This window comes from Enhydra lutris, unplaced genomic scaffold (genome assembly GCF_002288905.1).
Source record: "Enhydra lutris kenyoni isolate GAN:26980312 unplaced genomic scaffold, ASM228890v2 scaffoldscaffold28, whole genome shotgun sequence".
Taxonomy (NCBI): domain Eukaryota; kingdom Metazoa; phylum Chordata; class Mammalia; order Carnivora; family Mustelidae; genus Enhydra; species Enhydra lutris.
The window spans coordinates 21,684,709-21,702,522 of record NW_019154112.1 but is presented as its reverse complement, the minus strand read 5'-3'; the positions used below and the strand labels follow the sequence as shown (position 1 = coordinate 21,702,522).

At 39.6% G+C, this 17,814-nt stretch overlaps 1 protein-coding gene across 5 annotated transcripts in view; it reads right to left on the bottom strand.

The window, feature by feature from the left end:
- LOC111152335 (3-hydroxymethyl-3-methylglutaryl-CoA lyase like 1) overlaps positions 1–17,814 on the bottom strand; it is a 193,958-nt gene that overhangs the window by 163,946 nt on the left and 12,198 nt on the right. Inside the window, exons 3-5 of one of the 5 annotated variants that reach the window (XM_022510832.1) lie at positions 13,578–13,608; positions 9,309–9,324; positions 5,564–5,572 (exon numbers count right to left, since the gene is read on the bottom strand). The exons of the other annotated variants lie outside the window; for them this stretch is intronic. Of the exons in view, the coding sequence (XP_022366540.1) occupies positions 5,564–5,572; positions 9,309–9,324; positions 13,578–13,608 (56 nt within the window). The remainder of the gene's footprint in view (positions 1–5,563; positions 5,573–9,308; positions 9,325–13,577; positions 13,609–17,814) is intronic. 5 annotated transcript variants of the gene reach the window in all.

Below are 17,814 nucleotides of genomic sequence, written 5' to 3'. Positions count from 1 at the left end.
TCTTTGTTCTTTGGAAAGCCAATATGATTAAAAAAAATCAAAACAAAGCAACATAAATCTTACCACCCTTAATCTTTATTATTCTTCTAGTACTACTCATCACCCACTAAAATGTTGTGAGTATGTCTATTTAATTATCTCTTGTCTGTCTCTTCCCATTAGACTAAGAGCCATGAGCGTATGGACTTGTTTAAATTCACTGCTGTATCCCGGCTCTCTGAACAGAGTCTGGCATATGGAACATGCTCAGTAACACTTATGGAATAAATGGATATGATTTATTCAGTCAGAATTTATAGAAGTTAATTATATAATAACGGATGTTCACACTCATCATGGCTTAGAAAACTAACAAGGATTCACTATACATAGTGTTCCCTTACACACTGAAGACAACCAGAAGCATCATTTGCACCTGAATTGTCCAAGGGAAGTTTTCAAAAACCCAACAGGAGTTGCATGTCGTAAAGAAGCTTCAACAAAAGAAAGTTAGGTCAAACATCTGGACCACTGCTTTTCTAAAATATAGAATGTACTGTAGGCTAAGGGAATATACATGTTTCTGTTGTACAGATTCTCCCGGGCAGGGTGGTGTAGAGTTGAAATTTTCTACTGGTATTACTGGCTATGATAGACCAAAATATATCCAAAGTCTTGACCTTGAGGGCCCAAACACCTGCCAGTATAGAGGAATACAGAATCTTTGTGGCAGTGGGGGTGGGGGGGGAAGTTCCTATGTTAGAGAAGGAAGAGTTGTGATCATTGCTATCAGCATCAATTACCAAGGGCTCCATGGAATTCTGTGACTACTAATAAGCTGGATTTTCTTTCTTCCATTCACTTGATAAGCCATGGCATACTGCAGTGAACAAGACAGACAAAAGACCCTTTCTTCATAGACTTTACAGCAAAAAATAAAACTACATATGTTCTAAGTGTTACAAAGCAGAAAAATGAAGGAAAGGGAAGATCTTGGGGAATAAGAGACATGCTGCAAGTTTACAAAAGAAGGTGTACTTCAAGAAAAGAACAGAAGGAGGTGATGGGACTGGGTACCAAGTTATACAGAGGTCTTGGGAAAGGGCCTTCTAACACCTAGTGCCATGTTCTCCAAGTTGACTAGGGGAAATGCATCTTGTGTGTTAACTGGAAGAGCCAGAAGGCCACTGTCAAATGGAGAAGAGTGAGCAAGAAGCAAAATAAAGTAATAAAATAAAATAAAAGGTGTTAGTAGTATAGAGAGCACCTAAGTAAAGACTTATTCCCAGGCAGATGGAAAGCCACTGGAGCACTTTGGAACAGAGGAATGACAGGATCTGAGGTGTATTTCACTGGGCTCTCTCTGGCTACTGTATGAAGAACAGACTGAAAGAGGCCAGCCTGAAAACAGGAGACTCAGAGACCAACAAAAGTCTGCAGCAATAACCCAGGTGAGAGAGGACAGTGGCTTGGGTTAGGACAGTTGAGGAGCAGAGGAGGCAAAACGAGATCATGAAGGTACAACTTTTCACCCTAAGAGATTATCTCCTGACTCCCAGGCTAGGCAGGACAGATGAAAAACTTATACCCTGATTTTCCCTTGAAGTCTGACAATGTAAAATGCAGAAAAAGTCAGAATACGTCTGAGAGGGGAGGTACAAAAATAAATAAAGAGGAAAATAAATTGCTAAGTTTATTCAAAATCTGCTTTCATTAAACTCCTTTCCACCTTCATTGCGAACACTACTCCCTGTCTGGAGCTTCAAACCCCAGGCAGGCCTGGAGCAAAAGAATTCCATTAGGTGGCCTGGCCACACCTCCTTCTTCCTAAGGCCGCTTGCCCACAGCAACCCCAGCTCTGCCTTCGGTTAATTTCTAGACTGTTTCTCCCTCTGACTTCTCACCTGTCTCCACTTTCTAACACACTGACCTCTCCTGGCCCTAATTCCAATTAAAACTTATGTTTTGCTTCCTTAGGGCTCTGAATCCAACTGATGAGGTTGCTACTGGCTTTATTACCCTTTCCTTTCCAGGTGGCAATTTCATTTTGGAGACGCTGAATCTCAAACCCCAGAGGTGTCTCTAATGTTAGAAACGTGAGCAGGCTGGTAAGGGGTGGTCTGGGGCTGCTGAATTTCTGATCCTTCTTAAATCACGTCATGTGTGTATTTGTTCATTCCATATAAGCTGAAATCTAGCCCTGCTTAAATGTTCTCCGTAGACGGGAAAGTAGGGGGAAAATCAATAAATTATGTTCCCTAAGTACAGTACAGCTGATATGCACACTTTACTTAAAAGTGTTCCATGTACTTAAGACTATGTCTCCTTCATTCCACCACCTCCTATTCTCAAGCTGAACAAGTGAAGCAACAGGATACTTAGATAAAGGTTTAACCTGTTGGGTCAGTCTAAAACCCCCCTGCATTTCCAGAATTCAGCTGGAACCTACCCAGAGAACCTAGTTCTGTTTCAGACTCCATTTAAAGAGACAAAAAAATTAGGTAAGGTCTGCAGAGAAATTAAAGTAGCAGGCACAGCAAGGGTGAGAGAGGGTAGAGGACCAGAAATATCAGGCTGGAGTACAGATATAGAGAACTAACGGGCAGTTTTATAACTTAATGAGTAAAGGACAACCTTACAAAGAATGGGGTCTCTGTCAATTTTTATTTAATGCAGGGGTTAATAGAAATAGCAGATAGAGTACAAGAATAAAATTTTATGAAAATGATGGCTGTTAAAAACTTTGAAGGGTTACTGATAGATGACTACATTAGCACGCTTGGAGGCAGCCACACATCCCTTTTTGTTTTAAGTGGTCCTAGTTTACACCTGTTGCCTTGGGGTAATTAATATTACCCTCTTTTACCTTCAAGGTACCCAAGTTGGGACCATAAGTTATAGGATCATCGTACCTAAATTCCCTACATAAACTTATTTTGAATGAATACAGACTTAATTTCACTATACATCCCTTCTAGCCCTACCAGAACACAGAGTTTTCATAGTGACAATAAGATTCCTGGCTCTAACCCTGCCTATAATTTTCAGTCTCTCCATGTGACTAGATGACCAAGAAGAACCACAAACTAGCAAAGCCATTGCTCCAAGAATCCTTGAATCCCAATACATGGGCCTCCCTAGAAACTGAACCTTTTCTCGTGCCCATGTTTCTAAAGGCAGATCTGGGCAACGTGAAAAAGGAGACTTGCTTTCAGCACTACTTCCTCCACTGCTTCCTGACATTCATTCATTCATTCATTCATTCATTCATTTTAATTTTCTATCTTGCAATGGATCGACCATTGTCAGAACTATCCAAACTTCAAATCTCACCGAAATTTTCCCGACCATGTCCATCATCTGTCAGGACTATGGTCTTGGTTATCAAAGTGCCATCCTCACCCTGAGGTAGCCCAAAATAAATGTTGGGTAGGCAGACACTCCCAGACCTCTCATCTAGTGCTGGAACCAATGCTAAAGCACATTTTAGCAATGGCATCTCTTAGGTTCTGACTTCTCACCACCACTTGATGAAGTGGTCAGCCTAATGGAACACCATTGTGCTGGAGGAGGAAGAGATGCCAGGGAGATATTTATAGAATTAAACAGGACCTTCTATTACAAAGTTTTGTTGTGGGACCAAATACTCTACACAGAGCCCTCTACTTGCCTAGTCATTTGTTCCTGAATGTGCCCAGTTAGATTATATTTCTCTTGTAATCCAGGGGAAAAAAAAAAAAGAGCCTGCCTAGAGATTTAACAGGAAAGTTTAGGTCCATATGGTGGAGATTACTGTGCACACTCCACTGTCACCTTCGCACCTGGGTATAACCATTCAAGTGAGTTCTGGACAATGGAGTGAAGCCCAAATGTGTTCCTGACAGAGTGAGGTGGGGAAGAAATACAGGTGTCTTTCCCATGATCTTTTCTTACCCATATACCAGCTAAATGGAAGAACATAGTGTGAAGCAGGGCCACGGGGAGGAGCCTAGGTCCCTGAATGACCAAATAATCTACAGTAGATTGGAGTAAGAAGTCACCTGTGATTATTTGAAACTACAGAAAATGTGTAACTGTGCATTACAGTGATTAGATAATTGGATACTAAAATTCAATTCCTAGATTTTGAGTGTGGAGCCAAGCCGGAGACTTGAGAGTCTCCACACAATTAAAGGACCTTTAAATGACCACTGGGAGGACTGGTCAGAGAGCAGGGCATTAACCTCTCTAAAGCTGGCTTCTATTCTCTCTAATCTCTGACTTTTCCCAATGATCAAATATCTGGCATCAAGAACAAACAAACAAACAAAAACAACTTCTATTCAGAGGAAAAACTGGATTTTGTTTTTAATGATAAATAGGAGCATTTTGTGAAAAAATAAACCATTCCCTACCATCAGAAGGGGTTCAGAACAACAAACATGAAGTGTGTGGATTATTTTGACCTGAACACAATCGAGGTCGTTAGAGACTCAGAAGGAGCATTTTACCTCCCCATTAGCTGCCTCTAAGAATTCATACAGAGGGCCTGGCCCAAGAAGATAGCTATCAGTGGACATAACGATAAAGAGGAAAGCTAGGAATGGTAAGCGGAGGCAAGCTTGGCAGGACCGGTTTGTTCAAGTATCTAAGCCCCACGGTCTCCGCAGATCATGACACACACTTGTTTACCAGCTTTCTGCTCTTCCCATCTTCCTGTGAATTATCTTCCTTCCCTTTGAAACTTCAGACCCCTACCCTCTTCTGTTTGGTTCAGGATGACATATAAACCTATTTGACTGTCTTTGAGCCTCTTGTGTCTCTGAAATTAATTTTTCTCCTGTTAATCTGTCTTAGGTCAATTTGACAAACAGACCAGACCTCCCCACCAATGCCCCCAAAAAAACCTAGGAAGAGAAGGAAAATTTTTCGGTTCTTCCATTAGTGACCATGAAGGGACCTTCCACAGCTGGATACTATTCACTCTGGGACTTTTGCAGCTGAGAGATCCTAGGACCTCGGACAAGCAGCAGCAGAAGGTAAGAACTCTTGCCATGTCAGTCTCCCAGATCTCTGCCTGTGGGGTCCAGTGGAAATAAGAGTAGTGAGTCCTTTTTCCTTTTTACAGTTGAATTACCAGGAAAAAAAATACTGGGTAAACTAGTTTCTTGGGTGTAGTAATTCTGGCAAAGATTTGGTTTGAGTATTCTTATTTTCCTCTTGATTTCCTTCCCCCAAAGATAGTCATTATTTTGCTTCTGTCATCTTGTTCTACGTCCAGAGAGCTTGGCTTTAAAACCACAGAGAATATTCTCTCTAGTCTCCACCAACCAAAAGATACATCTATCAGTGTGAATCCAGCAGAGCCAAACAGGATGTGGATCTGATAACAAAAACTAGACTTGGTCCAACTTGAGCTGGATGGGTTCCAGGGTGCAGTGGCATTCCCTTTGTCCAACTGTGGCAGCCCTCAGGGGATTTTGTAATTAAAGGATCCCCGTCCATACAAGATCGTGGTCATCTCCATCTTCATTGTGTTGTTACTGCTGGGAAAGTCCTACTCTAGAGGCACCCGCCCAGTGCCACGGATTAGCAGGTCTATGACTGGAGGCAACTCACATTCTCATGAGAAAATAGACTCCATTTGCCCTACACCATTCTTACCAGCTAGGACAATGAGGGTCTTTTGCTTTCTTAGGCTAACCTTGGTAGTGAACTTTCTGGATTTTGTGAGGGCTGCACCTTTTACACTCTCCTTTGGGATGGCTCTTGCAGAAAAAGGCTTATGGTTTGAGTCCCTATTAAGAAAATAAGATCCTATTGCTTCTCGGCCTTTTGGCTAAGATCAAGTGAAGAAAATGAGATCCCACTCATCAATGGCCACATGATAGATCCTTTGAATTGGCTATATTTGACAGAACAAATTTTAATATAGTGCACATCCTAAGTAACTGTCTTATCGGTACCTACGGAAAGACCAAATTAAAAAGAAGTTACAAGGATTATAATGCTAGCCTTAGGGATTCTCTTAATAGGATAGAAGAACAGAAATTAGGCTTATAACAAAAATTAAGCTCCATGCCCAATGTTAACTCCCCTTCTTAAAAACTACCCCATCTCCTCATTCAATTCCCAAACCTCCTGCAAATAATCAGGAAATAGATCAGCTTGAGGCCAATGTTCAGGGGTCTAATGGAAGCAATAGTAAAGTTTTTTACTCCACAGTGAATTGGTCTAAGGTTGAATTGTGCACCCAGGAACGAGAGTTGTTCAATGTTTTATACAGACTTTCCTAACCTCTTGGGGCTGACAAGACCCTGGAGAATTTTCTGGCAAATTGCTACATTATTCCCTTAAATAATAAGGGAAATTAAAATTAAAATTAATGCAAAATCTTGCCAAATTCTCACAGATACTAGAGTCTGCAGAGGAGACCTTAGGAAAACTGGCAGAAGCCAGCTAAGAGCAAAGATTCTTGCCAGATTCAGCTTTCTTGCCTCTCTGTCTATAAGGCCCAGTCAAGAGAGGAAAATAAAGTTTGACATCCCTTCCTTTCCAAATCCAGATTCATTGGTTATTGATCCTTTCTCCCCCAGGGATCAGTATTGCTTTCTTGCTTGTCTCACTTTGTGTCCTGAGAATCTGGCTTGACTTTGCATCTGCCTGGACCCTGTTGACTAGGCCGTCAGTTCTTTCTTTTGGTTGGTTATCTTTATGAGTGATGCTAGATTTTGTGAAGTTATCCTTTGTGCCTTCCTTGAGGACACCTCTTGGGTCCACAGTTGTTGAATACTGCCAGAAATATTTACTATTTGTCCCAGCTGAAACATGACAAGATATTTGAAAGGATTCAATAACTCTGTGATTAGAAATCTTGGTTCTATTGGAATGCATAGCCTAATAGGCTATTTGAGACCTTCTTCTCTAAGCTAAATGTGTCCAGAGAAAAAGGAAAACATTCCAGTGTAGGTGGATGGATAGGTCAGTCCTTTATCATCCAAAGTACAGCCCCGTTCTTTGAGGAACTAAAGCAACTGCCCTTATCTTTAAAATCAGAGGGGGAGACAAACCATGAGAGACTGTGGACTCTGAGAAACAAACTGAGGGTTTTGGAGGCGAGCGGGCTAGGGGATTGGGTGATCCTGGTGGTGGGTATTGTGGAGGGCACATATTGCATGGAGCACCAGGTGTGGTACATAAACAATGAATTCTGGAACACTGAAAAGAAAACTAAAAAACCAATAAAAATTTTTTAAAAATACTACTGATTCTTTCCAAATACAGGAAAACCTCTCCTCCTAAGCTGTGACTCACAGCAATTTAGAAGAATATATCTTTATGAGATATCCAAAAAGGTGTAATAATAATTTAAATTAATAATAATAATATACACTATATGTGATATAATATAATAATTTAAAAAATAATAATTTTCTTGGGGCATCTAGGTGGCTCAGTGGGTTAAAGCCTCTGCCTTCAGCTCAGGTCATGATCCCAGGGTTCTGGGATCGAGCCCCACATCGGGCTCTCTGCTCAGCAGGGAGCCTGCTTCCCCCTCTCTCTGTCTCTGTCTGCCTCTCTGCCCACTTGTGATCTCTATCAAATAAATAAATAGAATCTTTAAAAAAAAAAAACAAAAAAATAATTTTCTCTATAATCATCCTATTTTAATTTATTAAACAACTAATTTGTTCACAGATTAAGTCTAGTTTTAATAAATTTGGCCTGATTATGTAATTATAGCAGAAATAGTGATGGACCATATAGGCTCTTTTAAATCTGCTTTGCTGGAACTTGTGTTTTGTTTTTGTTTTTTTTAACAGAGAGAGAAAATATGAGGGAGGGGCACAGGGAGAGAGAGAATCTTAAGCAGGCTCCACTCTCAAGGCGGCGGTGGTGGGGGGAGGTGTGGGGGGTGGTCTCATGACCCTGAGATCATGATCTGAGCTGAAATCAAGAGTTGGTCTCTCAACTGATTGAGCTGCCTAGGCACCCTTACTTTTGCTGGAACTTTTTATTAAAAAAAATCTCAGACTGAATTTTTAAAAGCCTCTTGAGTCAAGGAAGTCAGGCCAATGAATTTTTGCCCTCAGACTTCACCAGCAACACCTATAGATTCAGGTTAATTCTTATCTTCTTAAGGTCTCCCAAACATACTGAAGTTTCTATTCCTGCCATTAAGTGACCTTATTTATCTGGTAAGGCTGCCAGGAACCCTGTAAGCAAGTTGCCAGGCTGGTTTTTTTTTTTTTTTCCCCTCAAGGGGTTTTATTAGCTCTATAGTTTAGCTCCTTAAAGCTGTCTCATCATACCTGAGTCTATGCATGTTATTCTCCAAACAGGATATTCCCATCAAAGCCTTGGTAACATGATCAACGTTTCCAATTGTATCTTACTACAGGGTAAGATTCTTACTGAACTTAGACAAATAACTATAGTCCCATGAAAATAAGAATACTCCCAGAGAGTTTTCAAATTCTGTAGGGATAATGTAGAGAGGAAAGATTTTAAAAATATATATGAGCAAAGATTAAATATTGAATTGCTTGGGGTACCTGGGTGGCTCAGTGGGTTAAAGCCTCTGACTTCCGCTCAGGTCATGATCCCAGGGTCCTGGGATCAAGCCCCGCAACAGGCTCTCTGCTCAGCAGGGGCTTGCTTCCCTTCCCCTCTTTCTGCCTGCCTCTCTGCCTACCTGTATTCTCTGTCAAATAAGTAAACAACAACAACAACAACAACAACAACAAAAACACTGAATTGCTCAAGCCATAATTTTATTTTTTTATTTTATTTTTTCAGTGTTCCAAGATTCACTGTGGATATCAGTGGATATCCAGATGGATATTCATGTGGATATCCATGTGGATATTCCAGCACTGTTAATGGTCTTTCCGATTTTGTTCTCTACCTATAAATTGAACTAGATCCTGAATTCTTCCAGCTTTCTTTCCAATAGCTGGCTACAATTCTCCAAACTGACACTCTTCTCCTATCTTCCTGACCTGGAATCACTAAGAACAAAAAGTGCCCTTTTCCCTAAGCCATGCAAACTAGAGTTGGGCAATTTGCTATGAACTTTGGAGAAATCACAACAGTTCGTGTCTAAACAATCTTCATGCCAGTTGCCAAGTGACCACCTGGAAAGATCACCAGAGGCATTCAAACTACAAAGCAGGATTATCTATCAGATTTCCTCTGCCTGCCTGCACTCCAACTGAAGACACTTCAAACCAGGCATCTAGAAATTTTCTCGACTAACTGCCTTCAGAACTCAGAAACTAGAATTGGTCTGTTTAATCACAAACCATTTTTTTTCTTTTGTTTCCATAGAAATGTCCCTTACTGAAAACCTGATTGTACCATAAACTTAACTTTGGGAGTCCACCTGCATCACCATCTCCTGAAAGGAGACAACTGTTTAACTGAAAATACCTATTCTCAGGACAAAAGAGACAGGTTCAGTGAGATGGAGTAATCTAAAAACTCAGTTTCTGGACTGTCAAACTTCCTGGTGAGGTTTTATAGGTGGAATGAAGGGGATTCAGAATGAGTCTCCCCAAAATGTGTCACTTTGACACACAGATTATTTTGAGCTGAAGCCAGTCAAGACCCAAAGACTCTGAAAGACTTTTTACCTCCCCATTAACTGTCTCTAATAATTTAGATTCAGAGCCTGGTCCAGGAAGAGAGCTAACAGCAGAGAGAACAATAATTCTAAGAATTATAGGGCAAGTGTGGTAAGGTAGGCGAAGTACCCCAGAGACTGTTTGTCCAAATTCCTCTCTGTGTCCCACTGACTCTGTGTGGCATGACAAACATTTACCAAACTTTTCGCTCTTCCTATCTTCCTGTCAATTGTCTTTCTCTTCTTTGAAGCTCCGGATGCTTTCTCCCTCTCTCCTTGGTTTGGGGTGGCATATAAGCCTCAGTTGCTTGACTATTTTTAAGCTTCTCTTTTTGTGAGGCTCCTTTAGGTATGAAATTATTTATGTATGAAAATATTTTGGAGTGGAAAACAGTCACAAACAAGAGAAACAGGCAGGGAGATATGATCATTTATAAGAAGAGTAAAAATAAATTTCTGTGGAAAGCAATTTAAAGTAACACTGTCATTATGTATTATGAACAAGGTGGTATCAAATTGCTAAATCACAACCACTTACTTGATCAAAGCCTTGGACTTCTATTTACAAACTCCAGAACTTTCTTAGGACTTTAAAGTAGTGCCAATATAATCAGAGTAAGACTATAAAGGTATCATGTGGGATGTCTTTCCAATTCCAAGAAATGGTTTCCAGTGGCTCTGAATAACTAGACATCATCACTGTCCTTTACCATTCAAAATATACATATATACATATATATGTATATATATATATATTCCAGTATGTTCTGTATTATGTGAATCTCATGTTCTATTTCATGTGATACCTATAAGCTATTCTGTCCAAATTCCAATTCCAGTTTTTTTTTAATAAGTTCAGCTGTGATCCACGATTCACTCTGTTAAGTCTCCATAATCCCTCCGTTCCATATTGTATATACACCTTCAGTGCTTCCTTCCCTCCCTCACATCCTAACACCTTCATTGAATCACTTCTTAATCATTTGCCTGAAAAGTAAACCCTCCAGTCACTTATTGTTTCCTTCCAGATGCTGCTGTAGAATGACTCCCCATGGGCTTCACCTAACATTCCAGCCATGTTCATCCGGCTGTGCAGACTCTGATTCCAGCACTCTAAAGCTTTTAAGCTCTTTCTTTCCAAGAAAACTCATAGCTAACACCATTATTTCCTCACAAAAACAGCTAACATCTGCAGACTGAAACATCAAAACAAAGAAAAAAAAATGTGCACAGTTCTGCTAAAGTTGGATGCAAACTTTATCAGCCATTTTAGGCAATAAATCAATGTTCTTTTTTTCAATTTCCATTAAAAAATAAACCATAAAGGCTTATTTTCAATTTCCACTCAGAGGAACTGTTAACAAACAGGTTACATGAAATGACTAATTAGTCTTTATGCCTTCCAGCTAAGCCAAGTAAGCTTCTACTTGGAAACCTAGTCTTTATCGAAATTTATCAGGTTGCTCAATAAGGTTTAATTTTATTCTGTACATAAATAGTTCATTTCAGCAGCATTATTTATTCAGTGTATTTGGGAAACAAGTATCCCAACAAACTGCTTATTCTAAATGAACGGTATTCAATGTTTTTAAAAATTATTGGTTAGAACTTGCATACTAATAACTTTGAATAGAATTAAACCATACTCCTATAAAATCCTTTTTAAAACTTCCATCTTATTTGTTTTACAACCTCAGTTAATGGAGATTCTTTTTTGGAAATAAGGTCCCTACAAGACGGAGACAAACCTCAAGCCTCCTCATTCCAGCTGTTTCCTGTATAGATCATAATGTCCTTTAGTCATGGGCAACTCCTTTAGATCAGTATTTCTCAAATTTTCATGTGCATGTGAATCCCCTGTAGAGCTTATTAAAACAGTTTCTTGGGCCCATCTCCAGAAGTCATTATTCATTAGGTCAGGCTGGGTCCACGATTTTGCATTTCTAACCAGCTGATAGATAATGGTGATGTTATTGATGCAAGGACATCATTTGAGAACCATGGGTCTAGCTTAAGCCAACTTAAAAGAAAATCCATATGATCATGCTTAAGAGCCCACCACCATCAACTATAAAATCAGTTAAATCCTCTGCCAATATAATGTAAAAATGACAAAAATTAAAATCACAATCTTTATATTAATATCCATCCTAATTCCATAGCTTCCTAACTCTTTCCTTTCAAAAACCATTATTTCATGTCTAAGTGAAAATTATTTCTCTTTCCTCATCTGGACCATTCCAAATCGGTCTTCTCAGCATATGTTAGAATAATTAATGGATGCATTTGTAAACTGTAACATCAGAATCGCAAACAATTCTACAAACTCTCTTTATAAAGTCTGCAAGTCATTTAAACATTTTTCTACCTCTCATTAAATTTTCAGTGGTATTTGAAATACCAATATTGGTAACATCTACGTATATTAGAGCACACTGACAGGAACATAGAGTCATTATGTTAACGCTGATTAGCTTGAGAGAATGGGAGGTGTTTGTTCAGGAAAGACCTCAAGATCTGCTGCCGCCACCACCAGGCCATCTGGACTCTCGGGCTTCTTTTCAGTCCTTGTAGAGGGAAAAAGTTGGAGCATCAATGGCTGACTTACACAGATTTGGTATGGCAAGAGGAAGTCCTACTGTCCAAAGTGATAGAATACCAGTGGTAATAATTAATAGTGGTTATTGGAAAGTTTGAGATAATATATTCAATTCTCAAGGATACTCAAAGATGTCAGCAGAAAAAGCCAAGCAGTCAACTACAAGGCTGTGGGTGGGATAAATGAGAGGCACTGCGGAAGCTTCTGTTTCAACAGAGACCTTCTCCTGCCTTCTCCTGGATGCCCACTTTTCAGTGGTCTCTCCCAGTTTTTCTTCTATCAGCCCCATACACAATGCCCTCAATTGTTCCAGTTCTTAATCTCTCTTGGCCCAGCTCATCATTTTCCCCTGAGTGCTCCGACTCCAAAAAACATGTGATATATGATCATTTACCCACCAATAAGAAATATGAATGTCCATATATCCATAGACCTAAACCTACATACATGGAGATGCACATTCATACACTCACAGACACATCTGGACATGGATCGGGTGATGTTCAGCGAGTAGGTACACATGGTTGCAGATGATGATAAACCTGTTCACAGGAACAAACTCTTGAGCTATAAATATTTGTCTTTGGGAAAATTAGAGCAACTAAAATGTATCGGCACTCAGAAAGTATTCAAATGTTTAATTATAACTAATAAATTATCAGCTAGGGTTCTCTGAAAGTATTAGTATGTTCTGATAGGGATTGTGAAAGCCAAAATGTGAAAAAGAAAACATATGCCCTACAGGCCAAATATAATTTATTCTGCCACAACAGTAATACAAGTAACAAAATTATGTAAGAATACGCTCCGTTTTTTTCTGGTTTGGAACTCCTGTGGTCTTTATCACCTAGGAGAATCGTATATTTTACAAATGATTAGGCACAAATTTAATTTTTCACACATAGTTTTCCTGCCTAGAAATTAAGGATATAGCTATTGTCTAGCGTGCCTCGGTTTTTTGTTTTTTTTTTTTTAGATTTTATTTATTTATTTGACAGAGAGAGATCACAAGTAGTCAGAGAGAGAGGGGGAAGCAGGCTCCCCACTGAGCAGGGAGCCCAATGTGGGGCTCGATCCCAGGACCCTGAGATCATGACCTGAGCTGAAGGCAGAGGCTTAAACCCCTGAGCCACCCAGGCACCCTGCCTCAGTACATTTTAAACATTTCAAATTTCCTAAAAGAGCCCTTGGCATTCATCTTCGCTTATCCCTATTGGGTAATAAATAAGGTCTCCAGTGACATTGGGAATCACAAGACAAAAGAAAGTTATTATATGTAGTTTGAGTAATTAGCTAATCTGATACCAAGTTTTGCCTGTGGTTTCATCAGAACCAGTTAAACAGGAGTTCATACAAAATTAATAACAAGAATCATTTTTATTTTCCTTTCCCAACAGTTTATAAAGAAGCCGCTGGTCTCCTTTTGCTTTTGCCTCCATTAGTAAAAGAAGAGTGGCATCAAAACTCACGAGGTTTGTGGCTTCCTCAGAGGTGGGTCCTGCAGCCTTAGAACCTAATGCTCCCAAAGAACAAAGTCAGCCCCAGTGGCGAGGAGAAAGGAGGAATGACAGCCACAGGCCACCTCAATGTTCCCTACTTTGGCATTTTTAGAAATGCTGAGCAGAAATGGAAGGACAGCAAAGCCATAATAAGTGCACCCTGACGGTGTAAATTCGACTCAAATGTTCGGTCATAATGTGACTGGTTCCTGAGCTCCTCATTTCTCAAATGGAAGTCTCTTGAGGTTTGTCTCTTAGGAACACATTATAGGGCTAGAACAACTGCCTTGTGATCATGTGATTTCTTTTTTCTTTCTCACCCATTATCTTTTTTATCCAATAAGCAATTATATACAATTTGTTTCATCACCTTTACTTTCTGACCTTCAGTATCAAGCAGAAAATTCTTGTTTTCTATGCTTTTACACAATCCAGGTCTTATTAATAAAAATTTTTATTAACCTCACAATAGCACTTCAGCACATTTTATGTGACTGAGATTTTTTCTTTTTTTCTTTTGTTCCATTTATTGTACCTTGGCATGGTTCTACTCTACACACTATGGTTTTAGATGAACTCTTAGAAAACAGAATAAAGATGCAGTGGTTAAAGGAAATAGATTTTTCCAACAGAACTTAGCCAGGAACTTTCAATTGATATGTGAAGTCTACACACATAGTATGTGGTATGCATACAATGTATTTTACCTAAATTCTGACTTTTTGGTAGGACCTTAAGTCATCTGTACTTGCCCCAAGTTTAAGCTACCTACTAAAAAACTATGAAAGGCCATATTTCTCAGAAATATCCTATACAACCATTTCCCTGAGTACAGGGGTAAAAGAAGTGCTGCTGTCAGGTACAGAGCGAAAGGGGATGGTAATGAAAGATTCAGGAATGATGACCTCGTTTTAAAAAGTCTAAATAACTTATCTCTGAAATAAGAAGGATTATTTCAGATTCATCTACCTTGGATTTTAAGTGTTCAGTCTTGGGACACCGGGTGGCTCAGTGAGTTAAGCCTCTGCCTTCAGCTCAGGTCATGATCCCAGGATCGTGGGATCGAGTCCCCAACTGGGCTCCTTGCTCGGCAGGAAGCCTGCTTCTCTCGCCGTCTCTGCCTACCACTCTGCCTGCTTGTGCGCTCTCTCTGACAAATAAACAAAGAAACAAACAAAATCTTTAGAAAAATAAATAAATATCCGGTCTCAAAATGAACTAATGAAGGACGGTGAGCTCTATCATTTCACGTCATTTGTAACCGACAGCAATCTCCCTCCTTAACATGATAGATTAATCTAGAACCTTCATAATTATGTTAAATGAAGTTACGGTAAATGAGTACAAAGCAATTTTCTTTCAATTGAAGACCATACTGCTCAACAGACTAAGAGGATGTAGCATAAGAAGTATTGGCTTTGGAAATGGTTATAGGTTCAAGGCCAGTGCCTCTACTAGTTATGTGGCCTGAGGAGTTTTTTATTAACTTTCTGAGCCTCCCTTTCCTCTTATTAAAAGTGAGGTAACGGGATCTGCTTTACGCAAATCTAAGAGTTCAGCCCTTAGCAAAGTCACTGGAATAAGTTTCCTATCTGGTAAAGAGTGGTTGCTAGTACTGATGCTGTGTGAGGGGCGCTTGGTGGCTTCATCCCTTAAACATCTGCATTAGGCTGAGGTCATGATCTCAGGGCCCTGGGATCCAGCCCCACATGAGGGACTGCTTCTCCCTCTCCCACTCCCCCTGCGTGTGCACTCACTCTTGCTCTCTCTCGAGCTCTCTGTCAACTAAATAAATAAAATCTTAAAAAGAAAATACTGATGCTGTGTGATTTCCCAAACTCTTGTTAATAATACTCTATCAACAGTTTATGTAGCATTTTATATCTCCTGTATTCTTTCATTTGTCCCATTTGGTAAGTCAGTTGGAAATCTAGAGCAGGTACGCTAGAATGATACCACTGCCCCGGAATAATAATTTTTGATTGAGACAAATGATTGACATTCTATTTAGCAAGTTATCACTCTTCCTTTCTCACCAAAAGGTCAATATCTGTATGCATTCTTTTAAGAGCAAATAGATATTTAAGAGATCTAGCTCTCTAGAGAGGAGTACTTATAGAGGCTTACGTTCTATCTCCTTGAGCTCAAGTTTTTCTCTCAATATTTTCTAGAACATACATTTAGCAGAATTATATTCAATATTAAAATCATGTCATAAGGGAATGGGGACTAAGCGATAGCAGAGATTCATGAGTGAAACTCTGAATAACTACATCTGTTTCTCCACAGGTCTTGCAAATGTCTTTTAAACACAGCCCTAAAACCTAGGCAAACAGAACTCCAAATTGCCCTCAGCTTTTTAGGTTTGACCAGGTCCACAGCGTTTTATAAAATGCAAGATTTGTAACAGTACCGTAGCATTTTAAAAAATCTGAGAATTCTCAGTCCTTAAATCACAATTCTCAGAAAGTAGAAATTGTGTCTAAGTAAAATAAGATTTGTATTTGGACTTCAACATTAACCTATGTGATCAGCTTCGATTTCACAGTGAAATACATACAGATTGAGGAAAGAATTTAAAAAGTGAATGCCAGACTCCGTACACTCAGTGGGTTACAGATGTATGAAAGCGGTGGCAGAAAGCCACTCCACTTCCTTCAAGCTCCAAAAACATTTGGAAGGAAGCCCCAGAAGGAAAGACGTCTGACAGACATGTTCTCGTTGGGGTTTCCTGCCTCCTTGTTTGCCAAGCTTCCTAGACCCCGTTGCTTGTTAATAAAGTTCACCAAGAAGGCTTTATGAAATGCTGATTTCATAGAGTGAAACTTGTATTAAAGGCATTTTTATGTAGTCGAAGTTTCCTGACATCTGCATTTCCCTACTTCACAAATCCAAGGAAGCGTGACTTGGAAAGTTAACGAGCGTAAGGTGACATTTGATGCGCTTACTATCAGTGGGATATTCAGCCCAAACACTGAACCCAAAACCAGAGACCGTGGCTTAGACACTGCAATAGAGAAGCTGCTTCACCCTGAGGGTATCATTATACCCCTCAGTGTTCCTACCCCCCCCCCATAAAACAGAGTCCTGAGAAGATGCATATTATACACCGTGTGAATTAACTCCATAAAAACAGAGATATGGAAAGTGAATGAATAGCTAGATTCTACCTTCTTAGCCAGGAAAGAAAAAACAAAACAAAACAAAATTAGCACGTGGATTTAAAATCTATGTTATCGTCCAATGTGAAAAATAATACAGCACAGCTAAAACGACTAACTCTAGCTTACAAAAGTACTATTTGTGATATTACTTGTGTCAATCATAAAGTCTGTTAATTTGACTGAAAGCACCTGAAGTTTGTCCTGTGGGTGTATGTTGTATTTAACACGCAGAAACGATTTCACTCTGGAAACATTTTTAAAAGATCTGAGTCTTGGGGCACCTGGGTGGCTCAGTAGGTTAAAGCCTCTGCCTTCAGCTCAGGTCATCATCTCAGGGTCCTGGGATCGTGCCCCGCATTGGGCTCTCTGCTGGGCGGGGAGCCTGCTTCCTCCTCTCTCTCTGCCTGCCTCTCTGCCTACTTGTGATCTCTCTCTGTCAAATAAATAAATAAAATCTTAAAAAAAAAAAAAAAGGATCTGAATCTTTAGGTCTCCTGGATAACAGAGAGATAAATAAAATATAGTTTCTTCTCTTAAGAAGCTCTCCATCTAGCACTAAAAATACTGTATATTTAATATGGAGAGACTTCCATCTATTCAAACATATTTGGTGGGGAACTCTACTTCCCAGGGGAAGATGGGCCCACTAAGCCCTATACAGGAATTGGGGTTAGGGGAGGTGAGGGACATAAGCCAAACACACATAAGATTCACCACTTGCAAAACTAAGCATCCATTTTCAAATCAAACATGAAGACAATTAGTAAGGCAATTGTTAAGATTGAGGCCTTTAAATTCTTTTTCCCTGTAAGAGACAATAGACCAGATAGAGGATACAGATGTAGGTTGATATGTATATACTCAGACACAGAAATATTCCTAGCTAAATGAATTTTATCGTATTAATTCTGCTCAAAAATCTTCAATCATCTTACTCTGGCCAGGAATGTCTCCTATCTATCCAAATCC